Raw genomic sequence first — 22,088 nt, 5'->3', positions numbered from 1 at the left:
CTGGCCACCGGCCGCAGCCTGCGGCCGCCGCCGAAAAGGGCAGCAGCGCCCGCCGCGGCAGCAGCGCCGCCGCCGCGCTCCTCGCCCGAGAGGAGCAGTACAAGTAAGGGCCACGCGGGGCGCGGGCGGCGCGGCCGGGCGGGAGCGGCCCCCGCACGGCCGGCTCGCTCGCTCGCTCGCTCGCTCGCTCGCGGCCGCGGCCACTGGCGCCTCTGCACGTCTGTTTCAGGCGCGCGAACGCGGCCCTGGAGGCCAGGACGGCGGAGCTGGTGCGCCAGGCGGAGGAGGTCCTGGTGAGTGCAGCGCCTGGGGCCGCGCTCTGGCACCTCGGGCACTGGAAGGTGCACCCCAACCCTAACCCTTTTGACCCCTCGCTGCAGAGAGACCAACAGGAAAAGTTGTCCAGGCCAGTGTCCACGCCGATGGAGTTGTTTGATGAAGAGGCCAAACATCAGAGGTAAATATTTTTCCTTTCCCTATTAGACTGCAACCGGTTTTGCACAACAGAGAGTGCCTCTTAGAGTGGAAATTGTGCAGAGAGAGAATGAGAGTGCTTCCTCTTAGGGAACTCACTGCAGCGAGAAAGCAGAATGGCCCCAGGTGAGCCTTGCAGGGTGGCCAGCTGAGCAGCAGCACTCCTTGCATGAGAAGGTCCTTGGCTTGGCAGGTGAGGTACATGCCTTATGCACACGGACAGCTCCAGGACTGGAACTCCAGGGCCAGGGTGGGGAAGGTGGAAGGAGAACCAAGGCAAGGGTCACAGATTTAGTCCAGAGAGGAGTGGAGCCGCTGGCAGCCTGGAGGCAGAATCAGTGCCAGGAACATGGCAGAGCTCCCAGCTACTCTGTGTATGTGGACTAGATGCTTGCACTTGACAGATCTGATGCCGCCCCTGCGAGTACTTGCAAGGAAAACCAGGCTGCCTGCTGTATCAGGCCACGAGAGGAAGCTGCAGTGCATTGAGGATTCTGATGTGTACACTTTTTCAAAGCAGAGTAACAATGGAAGTGGTATGCAGCCAATAGGAAAAACTGCCTCTGTGTGATGTATTTCTAGCCTACACACACAACACATACACAGCAAGTGCTACCTTTCTCATTGTCAATATTCCAGCTTCTGCCAGTTTGTGCACCTGGAGCTGCTGGGAGAACATTCACAGGCACTTCCCACAGCTGTCATTCTTGCCTTCCCTGTTCAGAATATAATCTGATGGTCAGTTTTCTTCTTACCTTTGCATAGGTGTTTTGGGCTTCTCTGTTTCTGCCAAATCAGCTTTTCTGAAGGCCATGAGCCAAGCCTGTAACCAACATGGGGAACTAGATGCTGGAAGTACGGTCTTTGTCTTCTGCTCTGCCCTGAGCTGCCTGGTCTTCCCCTTCCTCTTCCCTCTCCTGTTTCAGTCCCGTTTGCTTGCTTCTCCCTCCACCTTCTTTCAAGATGCTGCCCCCTCCCCATACACTCCATTGATCTGGTGTCACAGGATTAAACATGGAAGGCATGTTGTCAGCCGGGGCCTTGGGTCCCATCCCTGCTGGTCTGTGCTGCAGCTACAGTCACTTCTCCTCGACTCATCGTAAGGGGTGGGCTTGGCTTCAGCACAGTGGCCCTTCTGGCCCTCTGCCTTCTCTGCAGACTGTGCCTCAGCCCAGCCCTTACAACTGCATTCTTCCGCCTCGCTCAGCCCGAAGCTTGCAGGGACAGGCAGTTGGGCCTTTATTTCAGAAGCTTAGAATGGCCCGTTTGGAAACAGATGCGCAGTCTGCCCTGCTGCTCCTTTTACTGTGCCAGCCCCGTCCACGGGTTGGACCAGCCATGACTGCTTCCAGCCAGGTCTAAAGAACAACAGGACACCACAAGCTGGTAGCATCTGAAGGGCGTCTGCCGCTTCTGCTCCAGATTGTGGCAGCGGGGCTGGTAACATCTGCAGGACTGGTTATGCAAACTCCCACCTTCCAGGCATGCTTGGTGCTTCCTGCCCCTTGCCTTCCCTGGGGGCGTGCCTTAATCGGTGACATGATTGACCGGTAGACTTCAGCATGGACTTGCTGCGTTTGTGTTATTGTGGTTTCCTTGACCACCAGATCACTTGAGAGTTGCTGGAATATGGTACCTCCCTGTTCCTAAGCCCTGATGCAAATGAGGATGTGCCCACAGGTGGGCCCCCTGTATCTTGCTCCCGTGCTACCAGGCATGAATTTGACATTCCAGGCTCTGCTTCATAACTGTGTTGCCACACATTCAGCTCATCTTAATGGGTAGCAAGCATATTCCCCCGTCGATTTGCAGTGAACAGCTGAGCACAGGCTACAGATGCAGGGGGAACGAGGCCTCCAGGCAGCATGCGTTTTGACCATTCTTCCCAGCTAACTGAAGAAAAGAGTTGCAGAAAAAGAAAGGAGGTCCAGGAAGCATAGCCCATCGAGGTTAAGCTGGCTGCAGGGCTGCTCCTCAGTAATTCCAGGGTCTCTCTCTAGCCAGCTGCTGCAGAAGAGCAACCAGAGCACTGGCTGGTGGCACATTACTGAGGGATGACTGTCCTTGTAGCACCGGCTGGTCTCACAATGGCCCTGGTCCAAACGGCACCACTGTCCTCCTCACCAGCAGGCAGGAGCCTGAGCAGCAGGCCCATTCTCAGTGAGCAAGACACCAGCAGGCTGCAGAGGAGCTTGCGCACCTGCCTCAGGTCTGCTCCTGGCTGCTTTGATGCCTTCCTTCCTTCCTTGTCTGCACAGACAGTCCTGCGTGGTGCCAGCACCGGAACCCTCCAGGGCTTCCCCTGGATTGCAGAACCGCAGTCAGCTCCCAGGGCTGCTTGCGCGCCCACTCCATTGGTCAAAGCTCTTTTTAGAGTCAAAACTTCCTTGAAAAGAGATTGGAGTGCTTTGCATCATTAAGCTTTACTTCCACAGTTTGGGTAAATTCAAAGAAAAGACACAATTAAATAAAATATACCACCCAATGATGTTATTCTTCAACATAAGCTATTCACAGCAATTTTCTTTTTCTCTCCAGAGATTTATGTTCGCCTGAATTGCCAACACCTCCTCCTGGACTTAATAAGGTAGTAAGATGGGGTTTCATTCTGCTGTCTTCTCAGAACAGGAGGGTCACACTTGCTGTGTGTCTCTTCCAATGGCAGTGGTGAGTGAAGAAATCCATACCACAAGCCCAGAGGCTGGAAGAGGAGACTTCTCTCTTTGCTCTGCCTTATCTGTTAACATGCTGGTTGACTGGATGTTGATTATCTTTGGCGTCATTGCTCAACACCCAGGATAGGCTTGCTGTGTAACGGAGCCACTGGGCCTCCACATTTTCTGAACTTGATTTTGGGGTCATGGACAAATGTTTCCTGATCCCAGACATGGACTTTTTAAGATTAAGGTATAATGTATTCTATAGATAATTTAGGAAATATTTAAAATGCTTATTATACTGATCTCATTACGCTAAGAGCAGAATCCTGAATGGGTTTACTCAGAAGGAAGTCCCACGACACTGAGCGACACTTATGCAAAAGTGCCTGCAGAGAGGTCTGTAGTCCTTCCACAGGACAGGCCCCTGAGTCAGCACATGTGAGATTAGATGTACCCGATGCCTGTGAAGAGCTACAGAATCAGCCTGCAGGCCTGGAGGGAGTCTGCTGAAAGAGCCCATCCCGGCCACCTCCCCTCTGCAGGAGAGAGGCCGGTAGCTTGAGGCCTGTGCCTCCCTCGCTCCCACACAGCACGAGCTCTGATAGAAAGCAGGCAAGACGGGCCCCGGCCACCTCCTGATGTGAAGAAGCTAGAAAGTTACAAGTCGGACATCTCAATCCACAGGAGGCACGCTGCCCACGCATTTACAATGATCCCAGCGTCTCTCCATGCTTCTCCAAGGAGCCTTGGATGGTGCTTCTCGAGGAATGCCACTCTGCCCTCCCCACAGCCCTGAGAGAGGGGCTGCACTGGGAGTGCACCGTGAGCTTGGTGCCTGGACAAGACTCTGAACCTTGGCTCCCCAGTCCCTAACCCTTGTGCAGTCAGGGCAAACTTCAGAGGCTTCCCTGAAACACTAAGCAAGAGCAGAAAGGGGCACTCAAAACTAAAATGCAGTCTGGGTTGTCAAAAGGCTTATTTTGTGAACTTTCTTCAGCAACCAAACAAGAAGGCATCTCACTCTGTGACTACCGCTCGACCTGGGCTACCATCTGGAATGAAGGGGAAAAGACCTCTGTCAAGGTACTTAAGTTTACACCACCTGTGCTCTGACCCCATCCTATCATAGCAATGGCGTGACCGCAGGCAGTTTAATGAGTTAGTCATTCATCTCTGCACAGAGTACAAGAGGTGAAGAACAAGTATTGAAATACCCTCGGTCAGTAAGCTAGGCAGAGCCTTCCCAAGTGCACCCATTTCCGGAATGTTCTGGATGTCGAGGGACAGCCTCTTGAAGCCAGTCCCCCAGCACCAGGCATCCTGCAGCCCTGAGCCTGGCAGTGATCCATTCCGCTGGCATTCTTGGTCCTGTTTATAGGGCTCAGGCATGAAATAGTCTCCTTTTTGATGGGAAGGTATGCCCCCATCAGATTGTTGGCTCTTGCCCTTGTTTCTTCAGTGCAAAAGGAAGATCGCACGAAATGCCAAGTGCCGCTGATGTTGCTGTCCCAGACTTCTCTCTTGCAAAGACCATTGGGAAAATTGCAGGACAACTTGAAGAAGGACACTTGCCTGATCTAGAAGATGACCTCCTTCCCAGTGGAGGAAGCGAAATGGGAGCTGGTAGGTCCATCTTTGGCTGCCATTATCTTGCTGTGCAAGAAGGTAAGAGGAACCCAAATGCTAGGTCAGGCCGAAAGCCCATCTGGTCCAGCATTCTGTTCATACAGTGGCCAACCAGCTGTCCAGGGGAAACCCAGATTGAGGCCACCACAGCAACAGCTGAATTTTTCCCATTATCTCAAGCGCAGTAGAGATGATCAGTAAAGTGAAGAAGCTGAGGTATGTTTCAGTGAATGGCGTGAAGTCTGCAGCCTGTATCCAAGTTTATTTTTTTGTTACATCTTCCACGGTACTGCTAGAGCAGCCATGCTTTCCACTTCCTAGTGACCCAGCTAAGGTGGCTCGGCTGTCTACATGGAGCCCCTGCAGAGATGGTCCTGGGAGGCAGTTGGTGCTATTGCACAAAAACCCACTGTGATCCCTCGGGACCTTGGGCTTGTACATCCATCCTGAAAGCCCTGAGAGCTGCTTGTTTCCTTGGGCTCGGGCTCCATCAGGAAGGTTCTGAAATTGCCAGTCTTCGACTATTTTGTCAATAGAACTGTCTCCAATGTGCTCTGTGGGGTTTTTGAGTTCTCTTCCTTGGTCCAGAATGGTGGATCAAGCCAGTGCATTAAATGCAGCTGTTGTATATTTGCAGAAGCCCAGATCCGGTTTTTAAAGGCAAAGCTGCGTGTTATGCAGGAGGAGCTGGACGCAGTGGCTCAGGAATGTGGCAGAAAGGTAAGCCTTGAGATGCAATCTGGGGACTTGCTGGCACTGGAATAATTTGGACAGGTTCACACAATCCGATAGCCATTTTTACCATTGTTGGCCTATCGTGTCATCTGAACCCCATCACAGTATTTCAGCAAGATACAGTTGACTTTTAGAAAGCCTGAACAAACATCAGCAGCCTGTTCTATGGTTTCTCAGTATTGTGATGGCTTGTTGTACTGCCCAACCTGGAAAAGACAATGCAATCCAAAACCGCGGCTGGAACCAGGGCCAGAGTGTGGCTGGGCAAGAGCAACCAAGCAGTGGCACCTGGTGGGGGACAGCGCCGTCCAGCTGGTTGCCCCACTGCTGCTCTCCAGGTATGCAAGTGGGAGGTGCGAGAAGCAGATGGGCAGCAGTATCCATTGGGGGTTGTGCCACACACCAGCTCCCCTCTGCCCCCTGTTCTCATTCCATTTGCCAGAAAGTTGCTTGGATGAATGCCGGATTAGGAACGCCTTTCTGGCAAGTGGGAGTGAGAAAGGGGCATAAATGGAGAATCGGTTGAGCTCTGCTGCCCCACCAATTCCCCTCCCTCCTGCTCACGTCTATCAGAAGTGATGCATATGTGGGGGAATCAGCTTAGAGGCACTTCCCCTGTCGTCCATGCTGCCCAGCCAATTCCCCCTCTTGCCTTCCACCCGTGCCACCGGGCCCTTCTGGAGCAGGAGGCCGTGGTGTTACTCCAGAAATCCATCAGCTCACCCACATTTGCTGGGGAGTGTTGTGGTTTAAACCAAGATAGTTTTTCAGCTCCTCCTCTTTTTCACAAAAATACCCTAACACTTGGACTGCCAACTATCTGCAACTGTCTGTCTGTCCTGGGTTGCAGGATGATGAGAATCGGAGTTTAACCAGCCGTCTCAAAGAGGTTGAAGACGAGCGTGGAAGGCTGCAGCGCACAGCAAATCTACAGCAGTCTCAGACAGAAAAGTACAAAGCTATGTCAGAGGAGGCAAACAGGAAAAGTGATGGACTGCAGCAGAGGCTCTCCATGCTAGAAAAGGTAGTAAGGCCATTTGGGCCTCTTTCTTGCTACGTTGCAGACAGGTGCTGTGTGTGTGTGCATGGCACCAGCAGGCGATAAAATATGCAGCTGGACTGACCAGCCTTAATTTCACCCACTGGTCAAAAAGGAAAACAAAAAAACAGAAATGTTTTAATAAATAAATAAATAAAAATATAAGCATTCTTGCTTAACGCATTCAGGTCCTGAGCTGCGTTTGTGCCCCTGAAGCCAGTGCCAGTTTAGGCACGCTCCTCCCCGCCATGCTATTGGCTGCTGGAGCAGTACCGGCACGCTCGGATGTGTCACCCCTTCTTTTCCCGAGGGAAAGCTAGCCCCATGGGCTGAGGGGGGCCCGCTGTGTGTGAAGCAGCCCCGCATGCGGGGCGGGGGGACCTTATGTGGCTTCTTAGCAGGGCATTCTTGTGTCGACCAAGAGGAAGGGTTCCCCCACCTTCACTCCCAGCAAAGCAGCCTGTTTCCCCTTTGCCATGCTGAACGTGGTGCACCCACTAGGCAAACATCAGTAAACTGCGGTGAAGCAATATAACCCAAACCGAACCCACGTCATCGAGGAGCAGCTGCCACAGTGAGAAAGTGAGCAGCCGCACTCACATCCTTACCCATCTTCTGACAGCCAAAAAGGAAGGTATGACTTGTTAGGAACACCACTGCCCCGATTTGCCTTCACTCCCTCCTCCTCGCTGGAGTGATGTTTCTGCATCCTTTTGCAGGAGTTGGCTGGCCCGAGCCCTGGCACTTGGCAAGCCAGGCATTCTGGGAGCTCCTTCTGGGAGACACATAGAATAGAATGCTGCAGCTCTCTGGGCTAAACTGTGCAGGAGGAATTGAGTGACTCCCATCCCCAGGAGCTGTGGATGTGGAACCCCAGTTTCTTCTCTGATCTGGTTTGCTGCAACAGGACCTGGAGAATCTGAAAAGGGCGCAAAAGCAGGCTTCAGCCAGCCAGGGTACAATGGAAGTTCGTTTGAACAGAGCTCTTGAGGAAGCAGAGCGATATAAAACAGAGCTGAATAAACTGAAGCAAAGTAACAAGGTAGGCTCTCATTAACCCAAAGAACAGAAAAATCCAACAAACTTGGAAACAGACCCAGTGTATCTGAAGGCATAAGAATTTAGAGTGGCCTGTAAAAACCAGAGTCTCCTGTGTTTGCTCCCCAGAGTTCAGAAAAGAGGATCTAATTTTTATCCACACAAGAATCCTTTCAGGCAGGTGTAACTGAAGGTCATCCTGTGAGCCTCATGGCTGAAATGAACCACCATACTGCCTCAGCCTTACCCATATGCCAGTATTTGATCAGAATACAATATGAAGTAAAAGTTCTGTAGGGCCAGATTGCAGAATTATAGATCCCTGGAAGCTGTTACTGTGTGCCTAAAATACAAATCTCAGGGCAGTTATTAATATTTGTATATTGTTTGTCTGTGGATATTTGCATATTGTACAGCACCTCCGAATGGCAGAGAGTAGTTGAAAATATGACCTTAAAGCTGCTTGCTTGAAAGAGCTTTTACGCTACCTGTAAGGGTGGAACCCAGATACCATTGCTATTGTAAGTCCTAACCCTGTACTTTTTTTTTTTTTTTTAAGGGTTAGGGTTAGGTTACTTAACACCTTTCTGAAACTAAGCAAGGCAGATTACGAATTGTTCAGAAAATAAAAACCACAATAAAATACAAACAGTGTCAAGGATTGAAAAGGGTCCGTAAACATCATGCGCAGTGGCTCATTACCTGCATGGTATTATCGAGCTGCCTTTTTAAAAGCTGCCTCCATTCTGCTTAAAACACCCCAAAGGACTATGCTTATAGTATTTTGCAAGTTTAACGTACATCTTATATCCCTGCTCTGCCACTAGGATATAGTCAACCAAGAACATAAAAAGCTTGAAGAACTGAAAGTTGAAAACAAGAAGCTGGAGAAACAAAAAGAAGAACTGATGGCTGGTTTCAAGAAACAATTAAAACTAATTGACATTTTAAAGAGACAAAAGGCAAGTTAGCTTGTGCTGCTGGTAATTTGTAAGGCATTCAAACTAGACCTGCAGTTATGTTTTCCCATTTTTCATTTGTTTTACCAAATACAAGGATAAAATATAAGCTGAGAGAATGACTTCCTGCCCTCCTGCATAACTCTCTTGGTAACTGGGACACACACTCTTGCACAGCAGTTCCTCATCTTAATGACAAGAGCAATTAACCGCATGCAGAGATGGTCTGTTGCCCCAGCCTGCCTACAGCATTAAGACTCATTCTAAACATTTTCCTGGAAGTGGAGCAGCCCAGGCAAAGTCCTGCTCATCACCTTTAGGGCTCTAAATGGCTTGGGAATAGGGGGGCTTCCAGGTGGAGGGCTCCTGGTGCTAACAATCCAAAGGTACTGTGCATCTATGCCATCTTTTATCCTTAGTGTTTTCTTCTTTCCGGGTAAGAAAGATGGAAGGAATGGTGGGAAAGCCAGGAGAATTCTAGTTAAAAGATGTCATCTGGGCCCTCCATAAAATGCTGTGAAAGGTGTGATCAAACTTTTATCTGGAGGCATCCAACATGTGAGGACTGTCTATGACCTGCTCAGGTCCTAAGATCAGCCAGAGTAGAAACCTTGAAGGTTTTGAAACTTTCATGAGAAGGTTTGTGGCTTTAAAGATTGGATGCCGGTGTTTTGGATAGGTAAGTCCAGACTTCCCTTGTACACGGCATTGCCTAGGTGTGTCTTCCACATGGGCAAGTGGAGAAAATGGGGACAAGCAGCTGCACATGCTAAGTTCTCCACTGCTGGTTCCAGATATCGATCCCCTCAAATACAGACAGTGACGCACTGCCAGGGAAGTTGTGCAATGCTGAGAGGTCTGGAAACAGCTGGGGCTGCTTCTGGCTTCGCAGCAGCCTAGACTCAGAAGACAACAGCACCTGGAGTGGCAGCTTCAACTCCTGTGCTTTAAACCATCCCAAGAAACACACGGCCCATAGACACCAGCGCAAAGATACAGTAGCTTCATTAGCACAGCCAGACAGGTGCTGCTAGGGTAGAAGTGGAGCACAAGTTTGCAGGCAGGGTTCCGATTGCCGTTGCAGAGATGTGGACCCAAAACATTTTTGAGAGGGCTTTACAGTATACAAAAGGACAAGGGTTTGTTGTTTGAGCTTCCTTTTCCCCTGCATTTTGGCTTTACAGATATTTTTAAAGGAAGCAGTAACTTTTGTCAGGGAAAGGCTGAGAGAGAGAATTCCTAACTTGGTTTCTTACTCAAGGAATGATGTTTCCTTTCCTCAGATGCACATTGAATCAGCTAAGATGCTTTCGTTCACTGAAGAGGAGTTTATGAAAGCACTGGAATGGGGAAATTCTGCATGAACAGCAATATGAAGATGTGAATTATTAACAGTTAGCCCAATGTTGGCTCAGGATTACTAATCCATTTTTAAGCATGTTAAGTCTTCTGAAAAACCATAACTCAGTAATATAAAATCTTTCCCCCCTTTCCCATGGTAGTTCTGGCTAGCTGTTTCCTTCTTTCTTCAAAACTTAGCTAGGTAAGCGGAACTTTTTCTGACAGGAATCTGTGTTGGCCTTCCAGATTACCAAGAATTGCTTGAACATTTGCTGTACTTCACACATTCCATTGAAACCTAAGTAGTGCCCTTAAATCGTACAGTTTGTTACATGAGTATCTTAACAAAGGAATGTTGCTTTCCGAATAAAGCAGTCCTTTTCTGAGACTTGTCCTTTGATTTCTCTGGGTCACCTTTCATTTGGTTTTCAGCCTTTTCCAACTTCCAGAGCCAACGGGCTCCCACTCTCATCATGCCCAGCATGGTAGGCCAACATCTTGAGAACGCCATTTGAGGGAAGGCTGTAGCTGCTGAACACTGACTGTGCATCTTCTATCACATTAAAAATGGCTCCAAAAAGATGAGTTTCCTCGCTTGAAAGCCCTGGTTAAGCAGGATGTAAATATTTCAGCTACTTACTTCTTGGAAGCATTTTTAGCATAAATACACCAAAAGCCATCAGCCTTCGTCTTCCTGGGCTGCTCCGTTTCTCTCAATTGAAGCTAAATCCAGAGATAGGTTTCCAAACTGAGCACAAAGTATGAAATGAGAATTATTGTGAAAGAAGTAATTTATCACTACAGAAATCAACCCAGTTGAAATATACATGGAGTGGGTTAGAAGAAAGACATCTTTGCAGCTAGCGTGTTGCCGTCTATGCCATCAGGCAGCCTCTTGCAGTACATCCCGAAGCAAAATCAAGTCTCAGCTGCCTCCTGTAAGCCCATCACCTTTGTTCTTCTGATAAGCTTGCCGGAACTCTTCTCCAAGCATGTCAACATCTTGCTCATCTTTAAGGATTCCCTGAATGCACAGCAAGTATTCCATGAGAGACATGTTCAAGACTGTGATTCTTGCGACTCGTAAGCAATGAATTTCTCTGTGTTAATTTAGTCAGGAACTGTATCTTTTTTTTCCTTCTCAAGTTACCTAATTTTCAAGAGCTTTCACATACTGTTCAATAATAATACAGTGTGTGCTTTATTTTATTTTGCACTTTAACTTCTTCATTATATCCTGGGATAAAGCAGCCCTGCCCCCTGTAATGGATCAGGCTGAGAAGGGGCATGTGGGAGGAGCAGACCTGCAGCCTGACTGGCTGCACCTCACTGTTCGAAGTTCACAGTCTGCGGCCCTCTCCCCACCTCCTTTTAGCACATCAAAGGCCATCCAAGCACCACCAACGTGGCGATGACAGGAAGGGTGCCTCTGTTGCCATTCCCTTCGAGTGTCTGGATGTTTGAGCAGGTTCCAGCTGCAGGCACTTACTCTGCAGCTGAAAAAATAGGAGGAGAACTTTTACAACATCTCACCCAGTGGCACTAATGTGCCACTCTGTTCAGCACTTCTGTACTACCATGTCCAGCTCTGGGCACAGCATTTTACGGAGGACACCAACAAACTAAAGTGTGTCATGAGGACAACCACACACAGCCCAGTTAAAAGAGCTTGGAAGGAGTAGCATAAGTTTAGCCTGGAGAAGAACTAATTTAAAGAGGAACATAATGACTATGTTCTATTATCACAAGTGCCATTGTACCAAAAGTGGAGTAGATTTGCTTTCTGTTGCTCTAGAGGGGAGGACCAGAACCAATAGTGGGCATTTCAGGAACTCAAATTTTGGCTAAACAGTAGGAGATAATGCCTAATGGTGAGAGCTGTCTGAGAGCGGGACAAGCTGCTTCGGGAGCTGGAGTGTTCTCCTTGCACTGGGCTCATGTGGAGAACAGGCAGCCACCTGTCAAGGGTGCTGTACTGAGCAGGGGCTGGAACTCCTCTCCAGTCTTACGGTTCTGTAATTGCTACAAAGAAAAGCTGAGCTGTTGCCACTTGGAGGAACTGAGATGGTGATGGAGGGAAGAAAGTAAACAGTGAGGTAAAAAGAAGGAAAATGAACTGATGGATTTAGTCACATCTGCAGGATGGATTAAAAATGAAGGGGGGAGTTTGGTGCAGGAAGAACTAGTTGCATAAAAAAGTGGCTAACAGAATTAAGAAAACAGTTAAAGTCACTTAAAAATGCTACTTGCAGTTAGTGTACTAATACAGCCCTCATGAGTTGGTAAAAATATGTTACCTGAGTGATACACGTCCTGTGCTCCAGTGCTTTGGGGGTTGTAGGTTTCCCCTGAGTTCCTGTATATTCAAGGGCCCCCAGCCTCACCAAGACTGCTGCCTTAAACAATCCCATCACACAGCTGGACTGCATACAAGAGGAACTGGCGGCCCTGCCCTCTTCACCTGTCTGCAGCTCTCTCACCAGATCAAAATGGGACCGTTCCACACAATTGGCTGTCTTCTCTCCTTCCCTAAATCCACTGTCATCTAACAGCTCTTTCTTCTACCTTTGTATTCCGGCTGAGCCGGGCTCCACTCCAGCCTGTTCATTTCCCCTTCCAACCAGGGTGGGTGGCTTCTTTTCTTCTATGGCTGGCTGCCTACTACAGCCCTCACCCCATGCGCATTACATTGAAAAAGCTAGGACTGATGGGCAGGACCTTGTAACAGCTGAGGCTGATCAAATTGGCATGAAATGAGTCTTATCTACTTTTCCTGTTGAACAGGTCAAGACCCACTGAATACAGTCTTCTTTGCAAGAAGTATATCAACCAGCAGGTGTCAGGTGGTCCATCAGAAACTGGCCAGTGGACCATGGTTTACATTCTGCCTGTCACTGCCCTAAATTGAAAGAAGAAAATCCAGCTGCTCAGCTACTCCAGTAGCTATACAGGCAGTTCCCTCTGCTATTTTCTGTTGCTTTGTCTACAAAAACACTATTTACTTTGGCCTGTTGTCACAGCAATGCCTAGGGGGAGGGGTCTGAAGCACATTCCGAAAAGTGGGCAATCAGCTGCTCACTGACCTATCAAAATCTAAGAGAAACAATGCTACGATCCATGAGGAGCTGCATAGATCTACTCCATGCTCAGATCAGAAAAGCACTCTTCAACTTTCAGGGAGTAAAGCTGTTCAGAACAGATGAGGCTTTTCATGAGTCTTCTGGCATAGCAGCCCCTAAACTGCACTACAAGGAAGGCTTTTGGCAAGGCCCATGATTTGTCTGAGCCATCCCAGGCACACATGAAAACAGGTGGCTTTCCAAAGCACTCACCATCTTTCTTGCACCTACTTTGCTATTAAATTGTGCACAACTTACTCTGGGAAGATACCCCAATAGTTTAACAGCATGTTCCTTAAGAAGTTTCTGTCGCTCTTCCTCAATGATGTCACTAATGATTCCTTTCCTTCTTTCGTCTAACTGTCTTTCCTCCAGTTCACGCTCCTAAAAATAAAATAAAAGTGCATCTGTTTTCTAGTTCAAAATAAATGCAGGAATGAGGGTCCTTCACCTTTAATAAACAAAAGCAAACAAGCATTTTAGTCTGTCTACCAAATTCCGGTTGCTTTTTGTTACCTATTACCATTTTATTTCCATCTTTCTTCCTGGTCTGGATGACCCCACCTGGCCCAGGTGCAGCTCTACCCATGGCTTGGTTCCAGTGCTTTCCTATCCAGCTCGAAATGCTGGTCTACACTACAGAAAGCTGCACTGTTAGCTGTGCTCAGACTCCAAGCAAAGCCCGAGTCTGAAGAGGCCCGGCTTACCTTGTCGGCCAGGAACTGCTTGCGCCGATCCTCGATAAGCTGCTCTACTTCCCTCCTGTGCTCCAGCTGCTTCATTCTTCGCTTCTGAGCATTCATCTTTTCAATACGATCGTCCTCTGCAAACTTAGCAAGCATGGTTTGGCGGAAGATGGCCTCCTCCTCTTTCATTGCCTGCAGCAACACCTCCCTCATGGCCAGTTGTTCTTCGTATGACTTCCGCAACTCTAAACGCTGCCTAATTTTCTTCTCCATATCCTCCTAAAAGAAGAGAGCAAATGGGACAAGAACTGTGCATGACATCCATTCTAGCACCAATATAATTAGCATGCCGATTTGCAGGGTTGTATTTTTTGTAGTAAGGTGCAAGAAAAACAACATGGCATATTTGACAAGATACTGCTTCTGCAGAATGCAGGCACATCAGCAATTTCTCCAGGACAGTATCTCACAAAGTGTTGGTCAGCCTCAGCCTTGCTTAAAGAACAAAGAATAGCTCATGGGAGAAAAGGTAAAGATAATGGCACCCTTCCTCTGCAGCCAGCCAAATTCTGAGACTAGAAGGCTGAATAACCCTCAGCCAAGTACCCTCCCTAATTCACACTCGATTTGTAGAAATGACTATGGATTACTGTTATTATTTCTCCCTAGGCAGTTTAGAGCAGCACACAAAATACAATAAAATACAGAGGTAAAAATTACAGTAGAAAATTAGAAGCCAGATTTCAAGCCAAACTTTAAAGAACTCCTTGTTGCCCCCAGCAGAGCCTCACTCAGAAGTGGTGACTGGCGGCAGGCCCAGATCGTAATCGTAGTGTCTGGGCAGATTACCTCTGAAAGAGGCGTTCCGTCAGGTCGTGTGGTCCCAAGCCTATTGCTGGAAGTATCTCTACCATGAAACCCTCTGTGCAGCAGTAAACGCCAAACACTACCTTGGAAGCACGGAAAGGATGCCAGGCAAGGGGTGTGTGCCTGGGTGTCACAACATAAAGAGAGGTTTGAGAAAGGCAGTACTAGCCCCACTACTACACTGGAGGCAAGCCCAAACCAATGACTAGGACCCGAAATATTTTGCCATCCTGGAACACACTGCTAAAAGTCAACTTGGATGTAAAGAGCACTCACAAGAGCAACAGAAGCTTTCACCACAAGTCACAGTTTAACTAGAAACATGGAAATAATTTAAATTGCAACTTTATTTTCCCCTTTTTTCAGACACCCTCTCCCATTCCCTTCCTCTCATTTCTGTTTAATTCATGGCTCTTAGGAAAACACAATCAGTGTGTTAGATTCGTGCCTATGTCTGAAGAGACCCCCAAAGGTTTTGGCTTCTGTGTTCACCTTGTCTGCAGACACATGGGCAAGCACATGCATCACTGACACAAGAGAGAGAAGCTGACATTCACGGTGGGATGTTTCCTGCAGTTGTTCTTTAAAAAAATGAACTCTATTCAAAGTAGGCCTGCATTGTCCTACGCCCAACACTTGAAACCCTTTGGTACTTACCATCTCCCTCTTTCTATCTGCCTCTGCTTGTTCTTCATGGTACAGTTCTGCTCGGATTTGTTCAAGTTCTTCTCGCTCTTTTTGTTCTTTTTCAAGAGCCTCTGTAAGCTGCCATCAAGATGAAGAAAGATTTTAGGTGACTGAGGTATCATATCTTGTACCAAATCAAGGAAATGTAAAAGCCATTTTAATACCATTTGCTGGAGCTTTCGTTTTTTCTCCTCAGTTTCGTGGACTTTTGCCATCCTGTTGTCTTCTCTTTCTTGCCACATGTTGGCAAATTCCAGTAGTTTCCTGTTTTCCTCCTCCATCTCTTCACGCTGCCTTCTCTTTCGTATTGCTTGATCCTTTTTGAATTCTTCTATAAATCTCTGAGTTGCTCTCTTTTTTTCTAGCCTTTCTTGTTTTGCTCTGTGGGGGAAAAGTTTGCAAGTTCAGTCGAGTTCTTTCCTCAGAAAGCAGCGGAACCAACACACAGTGGGCAGGAGCGACTGAGGTGTCAGGAACCAGAAGCAACTGTCAGACAAGGAACCCTCCTGACCTGGGAGAATTTCTCACCAGACGCAATGCATCCACATCAGAGGACGCAAACCAGCCTCGCAATAATGGGGGGCAAAGAAATTCCAACCCGAAGCACACTAAGCCCACCCACACTCAGGGATGCAGAAAGGCACGATCACCCAAGTTAGACAGTGGCTGCAGTAATGAGACTAACTTTTCATTTTCATCGTAAATCTTTCGCACAATTTCATCGATCAAGAGTTTCTCCCTTAGGAACTCCTCATAGGCTGCCTGCTTCCGTCTTTCTCGCTCTTCAAGCTGTTTCTCCAGTTCTTGCTGATAGAGCAGCTTTGCCTGATTCTGCCTTGCTTCAGCGCTGCTCTCCTCTTTTGCTGCTCTCTCCTGCTCTTCCTTCATGGCCTTGTATGTCTCTGCATCACTCTTCTGTTGTTAAATGAGGAGAGGTTAATCCAGGTCTCTTAAGAGGAATGATCTAAAGCAGAACCTCTAAACAAGCCTGGTGCAGCAGCATCAGGAGATACTGTCAATTAAGCAATGACAGGAGCCTCAACCATCCATTTCTCCCTGCAGCTATGCCTAGAACAAGTGCCTTCTCCACACATTAGTGAACAGCTAAATCTAGCAAACGGGGAGTAAGGGGAGACATGATAGTGGCTTACAGAATTATGCATGGTACAGGGAAAGTGGGCAGGGAGACATTTCCCTCTGCTGCTCATGATACTAGAACCCAGACGGGTCATCCCAGGAGGCTGATGGGAGATCCAGGACAGAGCAAAGAAAGAACTTCCTCAAAGGGTTCATGGTTAAACTATGGAATCTGCTACCTCAAGTGACAGAAACAATGGCCTTAGAAGGGGATTACACCAACTCCAGAATGAGGAGCAACAAACCCTGCTAGCTGTGCATTTCTTCTGGAGTCAGAAGAAGAGTGCTGGAGCGTGGGGGTGGGCGAGTGCTGTGGCGCTCCTGCTTGCTTGTAGACTTCCTTTCCCACAAAGCTGCTTGGCCAGTGCGTGAACACAATGCTGGACACAAAATGGATTTCTGTCTGCTCCAGCAGGGCTCTTTTTATGTTCTAAGGGAGTACCCTGAAAAGTCCTCTCAGCTAAGCTCATGGCTCATGAAAGTAAAGTATAAGAACTGATGTTACCAAAATCTACTTTATTATGGATCTCTTCAAACAACATAACCAGAAGTCCAAACATCAAATTCGCAGCATTTTCTAAACAGCAGCATTTAATTCTTTAATCTTTGACATAAATAAGATTAACCACAGAAATATGCTGCTGGAAAGGTTTTAATGGCTTTTTACTATTCATTTATTAGATTTATGTCTTCTTTTTTCTTCTAACAAACTCAAAGCATCTTACATCATTCACTTCCTGCTCTCTTATTCCCACAACAACCTTGTGAGGTGGGTTGGGCTGAAAGCCTGTGACTGGCCCAAAGTCTCCCAGCTGGCTCCATGGTCGAGTGGGACTAGAACCCAGATCACCTGAGGGCAAGTCCTGTGCTCTTAACCACTATACCACACTGCCTCACATATAAAAGAGACCTTATACCCTTTACCATGTAACACTGCATAATTAATAAACTTATCATCACCTTTGGGCTGCCACCATCAGACAACATTCCAGCAGCCTACTGCAGAGGAAGGCGAGATGGAAAGTGAGCTCATTCCACTAGCACAGCTGAAAGAACACTTGCTTTTTTCCCTCTTCCCTCCCCGTACCTTTTTCCTTTTGTGTCTTTTTAGATGGTAAGCTTGTGGGTAGTGACTGTAATATTGATTATATGTGGCTGCCCCTGAGCTTTTTTGGCTGAGGAGGAGGAGGATAAAAATGCCTTTTTAAATTATTTTTTAAAAATATCTTTGTATGGAAAACAAATCCTACAAGCTGTTTATTTCACTTTTTAATAAACTGCTTGAATTTAATTCTAGGAGTATTTCAGCAATCTTTAGAACCAAACACTATCATTATGATTTCTAAAGCTGTGATCCTCAACACACTGACTAGCATCTCAGTAGGGCTCGATTCTGAGTAAACCTGTTTCAGTTTGCACCATAAGCCAATTTATTAGCTTGCTAGGAAGAAACCAAATGCAGAATGCAACAAAATTATTTTATCCATTTCAGGTGCAGCTAAAAATATTTTTGCAAACATATCTGCATTCAAAACAAATCTGTATCTTTACCACATGAAAGCAAAGAATTTACTGTTACATGTTCATTAGCTGACAAATATGGAGCAGAATGTTTAGGACCCACAAAATTAGTTACCATTTTTTCATATTTTAGAGCTTCTTTCTCAGCGATCTGGGCAGCTCTCTCTTTGTTCATATAAGCAGATTTCAGCTTCCTCTCCAGCTCCCGGAGTTCAATACTGGAAACCAAATGGACAAAAAGTATGAAACTTATATCCCACATGGGTGGGGGCTGTGAAAGGGAGGCAATCAAAAAGCTGCAGCACAAATGGCCAGTGGAATGAAACCAAGGAACTGCAGTGAACATGGAAAATAGCAAGCAGCACTCCAGCGTTTCAGCATCTCAACTCAGAATCCAGTACCAGAATCCCGTGGAAAAATAAAAAAGTGAGTGTACTTAACAGCAGGCTGACACCCACCCCACTAACAGTAGTGTTAATATTGCAGGGTTCACTCAAGGAAAGTGACTTGATGTCTCAACTCAGTTGTGGGCACCTCAGAATGTACTCCTTCAGATGCATCTCTGCAGTTTCCCCTCAAGTGACCCCAGCTGGCTCTGCCAGAGGTTAGTCTGAGAGAGGAAAGTAATTCTGCCCAAGACTGCCCCCTCACTTTGTCCTCCCTCACTGCACTTAATCCTATTTTTAATACAAATCAGAAGCGGTACCAATTAAAAGAAAAGGTTTTTCCAGTGCTAAGATCATGCTGTTCTAGAAGACTAAAGTGCTCGCCAGTCTGTAGGAAGTGAAACCCCCTCCTAGTTATCTCCACCTACCCCATCACAACAACACTCAATGGACACCAAACAGCATCAGAAAGCAGTTTTAAAAAACATAATTGTAAGTTATGGAATAAATACAGCTATAAAGTGATTTTCTCGTGGTTAAGAAAAGAAATACCTGTTCTCTTTTATTTGCTGCCTCATCTTTTCATCTTTAACTTTGTCATGGTTTAATCTTGCTAACTCAGCTGCCAGTTTTTCTTCCTGTTCCAGCTCCAGTTCTCTCAGCCTTTTATTCTCCTCTGCCTGATCAGTACACAAAATTTCACAAACTGTATTTTTTAATTTAAGCAAAAGATTAGAAATTAACAATCTTAACAAGAAACTTTGAGACACTAGGTATTCTGCAATTGTCTGATGGTTCAAGGTGTGCATCTGAGGAATTTAGTACTGGCTGGGTTCAGACAACATAAGGGTTACTGTGTTGTTTGAACCTAGCAGTGCTATCAGACTACAGCTGGTTAACCACAATTAACCCATAAAGAGAATATCAGTTGTGAACTGTGGTTGTTTATAGACAAACCATGATTTATTAGCACAGCTGGATTAAGACAATACAATACCTCAACAACAACCCACAACTGTTGAGTACAGGTCAGCATTTTAGTTGAACACAGCTAAAGTGCCCTGAAATAATTGCAAAATCTTCCACAGAATGAAAATAATTTGTTTAAATTAAAAATCTACTATTTGCTTCAGCTATGAAATTATGTTGTGCAAAGTGAAAAATAACAATGTATTAATGCTCACACTGGAATTAATAAAAGGTATAAATTTCTCCACCAGCATTAATCTTTGAGAAAGTTTGAGTAAAAATACATTTTTGTTTATTCTGATTGAGAAACAGCCTAATATCTGAAAAGGTAACAGCTTTTAAAGAGAATTGAATAGCTAAACTATCAATGCAAATTCAGTATGGCTTCAAAATTTCCTAGCATACAGTCAACCCTAGAGTTTTTCATTAAACACCTCTTCTACAAATAAGAAGTGTTGCTCATGTTGCTTGTAATTGTATTGACTGATTTGCTAGACAGAATTAGGAAATCTTACTACAGGGAAAACCTTCCTTTGGTTCAACAAGCAGCTGCACCAACATGAACACAGGGCCCTGGTCAGGCCTTGAAAGCCTCTGACGGATCAGATCCCACAGCCCTCCTAAGTGGGTTGTTCCATGGCTGCAATATTACTAGAATCGTTCCACACTTCCTGCAGTTGCCACAGTTAAGCCTCAGTTTAGCAACACACCTCCTGTCACGTCTGCATATGCTTTTGTGGCCTGCATCCTTTTCCAGTCTGTTGAGCAGCCAGGGTCCCCTTCCTGCTATGTGAGACTTGGACAGTGCCCAGCATTTGACATAAATTAAGGTGGGCCACCTGCTTCGCAATCGTGCCGTAAGACTGCTCTCTAAAGAGCCACGGGAAGCACTGCTCTCAGCCCTGTGGCGCACTGCACATAGGAGCTCCCTGCTTCTGGCTGCAGCTGGCTCACCCTCTGGATGGCTTCTTCGATACGCTGCTCATGCTCCTCCTCCTTCAGCATCTGTGTGACACGCTTCTGCTCAGCACGATCTTCGGCCTCCCACATCACCTTGAGCTGCTGGACACGCTGCACCCTTTTCTCATGCTCCAGCTCTCTCATTTGCTGGAAGTAGGCCTCATGATGCTTCCGCTCCAGCTGCTGTGCTGCGGTCAGCTGTGGCCGACCGCTTTTCCGTGCCATTGCCTGAAAGGAAATACAGGTGCAGTATCAAATCTGCAGGAACTCACTCTCACAGCAGGTCCAAGTCCTGCAAGCATCTCCAATGAGGAGGATCTTAGTTGGAGAGTGATGCACAGAGCCCTCTTTGCTGGAGACTGGTGAGTCACTGCCAGTCAATGCAAACCAAACCTAGCTAACAGGCCAAGGTGTCCAATGGTGGTGCATAGGTGAATTCCTATGGGCACAGCCAAAACCAGACCACTATTGGTCTTTTCCCTGTTTAGCCAGAGTAGCCACAGCTTGGGTGGAGAAAGTGGAGGCTCACTTTTAGAATCTCAGTAGGATGAAAATGCTGAAGAACCCTGAGAACCGACCAACCCAGGACAAGGCAACCTCTTTGGCACAAAAGCCAGGTTGGCCCAGAGAGCCATTCTAGAGACAGGGTGATGTAGCTGGGGACACACGGCTGCCTTTCCATACCCAGACCGTAGCCTTGGGAAACACACTCTAGTCACTTTCTCCTTCTCCAGTGGCTTTCCAGCAGGGGCCAGCTCCCTCCTCTCCCATCCCCACTTCTGAAGGAGCAGGGAGCCTCCTAGAGGGCACCTCCCAAGGGAATGTCTGAAGAGCAGACCTGCTTCCTTAAGTGCAAAGGCCCCTCTTGGTCTTGGTTCAGTCTGCAGAGGGTGGGTGAGCTCCAGTCACTGACAAAGATGGGAGCACCTGCAGCCTCACATAAGAACCCAATAGAAGCCATTCTGGATCAGACCAGCGATCCATTTAGTCTGGTGCTCAGCTCACAGTGGCAAGCTAGCTGCACACGAAAGCCCTCAAGTAGGATGGGTGCAAGACCTTTTCCTGCCCAACCCTCAAAACTGGTGTATGGAGGCTTGTCACCTCCGGTGAAGGAGGCAGCACATAAACAGCAAGGCTAGTAGCCACTGATGGCCTCTTGTGCTTCACCTCCCTGATCCAGAGCCAAGGTGGCTTTTGTGAAAACACCTTTTGCAAATTACCGTTGTTTTTAAAGGCCATTTGCTTTGCTTTCTTATGAAGGGAGGGATTTTTTTTTTCCGGATCCACTTCTCTCTCACCTTTCCCTTCAAGGGGGCCAGGGCAGGATACATGTCCCGCATCTCCACTTTATCGTTACAACAACTCTGTGAGGTACACTCAGCCGGGGAGCGAGCAACAGGCCGGGGCGCGGCAGCCCAGCTCCCAAGAGCGCCGTCCGGCACACGTTTCCTCGGAGGTCAGCCCTGCCGAGCCCCGAGGGGCTCCTGCCGAGGAACGCGCACAGAACGGCAGCGTAAACGAAGCAGGTGCTCGGCACGCCGCACCGTGTCTGCACTGCGGGCCGCCTCCGCCGCCGGCCCCCAGCACCTCCCTGCAAGGCAAGCCACCCGCAGAGGCGAGGGCGCCGCACCTCCGGGGCTCGTCGGTCTGCCGCGACTCACCATTGCAATTGCTGCTGTTGCTGTCGCCGCCTGATTCCCGCTCAAGCTCAGTTGCCGGGCAACCAGAGCCGCGAGCTATACTTCCGCCGGAAGTCGTGGGTCTCGTCTCTTCCTCACGCCGCGATTGGTCCAGTTGGGGGCTTGGCTCCACCCCCTCGAGGTCCCAGGTCTAGAGGCGGGGCAGTCGTGGGACTGGCGGGGGGACCCTGCTGCGCCCGCGCCC

The 22,088-nt window shown here is 47.7% G+C and overlaps 2 protein-coding genes across 4 annotated transcripts; one reads left to right on the top strand and one right to left on the bottom strand.

The window, feature by feature from the left end:
* Positions 1-237: 237 nt before the first annotated feature.
* On the top strand, positions 238-10,260 carry TEX9 (testis expressed 9). 3 transcript variants are annotated; one of them, XM_044438940.1, is made up of 8 exons: positions 238-293; positions 381-457; positions 3,013-3,061; positions 4,132-4,217; positions 4,594-4,757; positions 5,398-5,480; positions 6,346-6,519; positions 7,254-7,402. In XM_044438940.1, the coding sequence occupies exons 2-8, from the start codon at positions 423-425 to the stop codon at positions 7,350-7,352; spliced, it is 690 nt and encodes a 229-aa protein (XP_044294875.1). In that variant the 5' UTR covers positions 238-293; positions 381-422; the 3' UTR covers positions 7,353-7,402. The 3 variants fall into 3 exon arrangements, with proteins under 3 accessions (XP_044294875.1, XP_044294876.1, XP_044294874.1); XM_044438941.1 differs by lacking the exons at positions 238-293; positions 381-457; positions 7,254-7,402 and adding exons at positions 7,442-7,576; positions 8,400-8,534; positions 9,815-10,260 and having other exon boundaries at positions 2,997-3,061; XM_044438939.1 differs by lacking the exons at positions 238-293; positions 381-457; positions 3,013-3,061; positions 7,254-7,402 and adding exons at positions 7,442-7,576; positions 8,400-8,534; positions 9,815-10,260 and having other exon boundaries at positions 3,371-4,217.
* Positions 10,261-10,648: 388 nt separating this feature from the next.
* Positions 10,649-21,882, bottom strand: MNS1 (meiosis specific nuclear structural 1). The gene is made up of 10 exons (XM_044438938.1): positions 21,866-21,882; positions 20,199-20,432; positions 18,828-18,955; positions 18,005-18,107; positions 15,917-16,146; positions 15,396-15,612; positions 15,202-15,309; positions 13,699-13,956; positions 13,250-13,375; positions 10,649-10,896 (listed from the first exon to the last, which is right to left on the bottom strand). The coding sequence occupies exons 1-10, from the start codon at positions 21,866-21,868 to the stop codon at positions 10,798-10,800; spliced, it is 1,506 nt and encodes a 501-aa protein (XP_044294873.1). The 5' UTR covers positions 21,869-21,882; the 3' UTR covers positions 10,649-10,797.
* Positions 21,883-22,088: the final 206 nt, after the last annotated feature.

This window comes from Varanus komodoensis, unplaced genomic scaffold, assembly GCF_004798865.1.
Source record: "Varanus komodoensis strain SLA01 unplaced genomic scaffold, ASM479886v1 scaffold33, whole genome shotgun sequence".
Classification (NCBI taxonomy): domain Eukaryota; kingdom Metazoa; phylum Chordata; class Lepidosauria; order Squamata; family Varanidae; genus Varanus; species Varanus komodoensis.
Note: the sequence above shows the minus strand (reverse complement) of the source record. Positions and strands in the feature narration are given on the sequence as shown.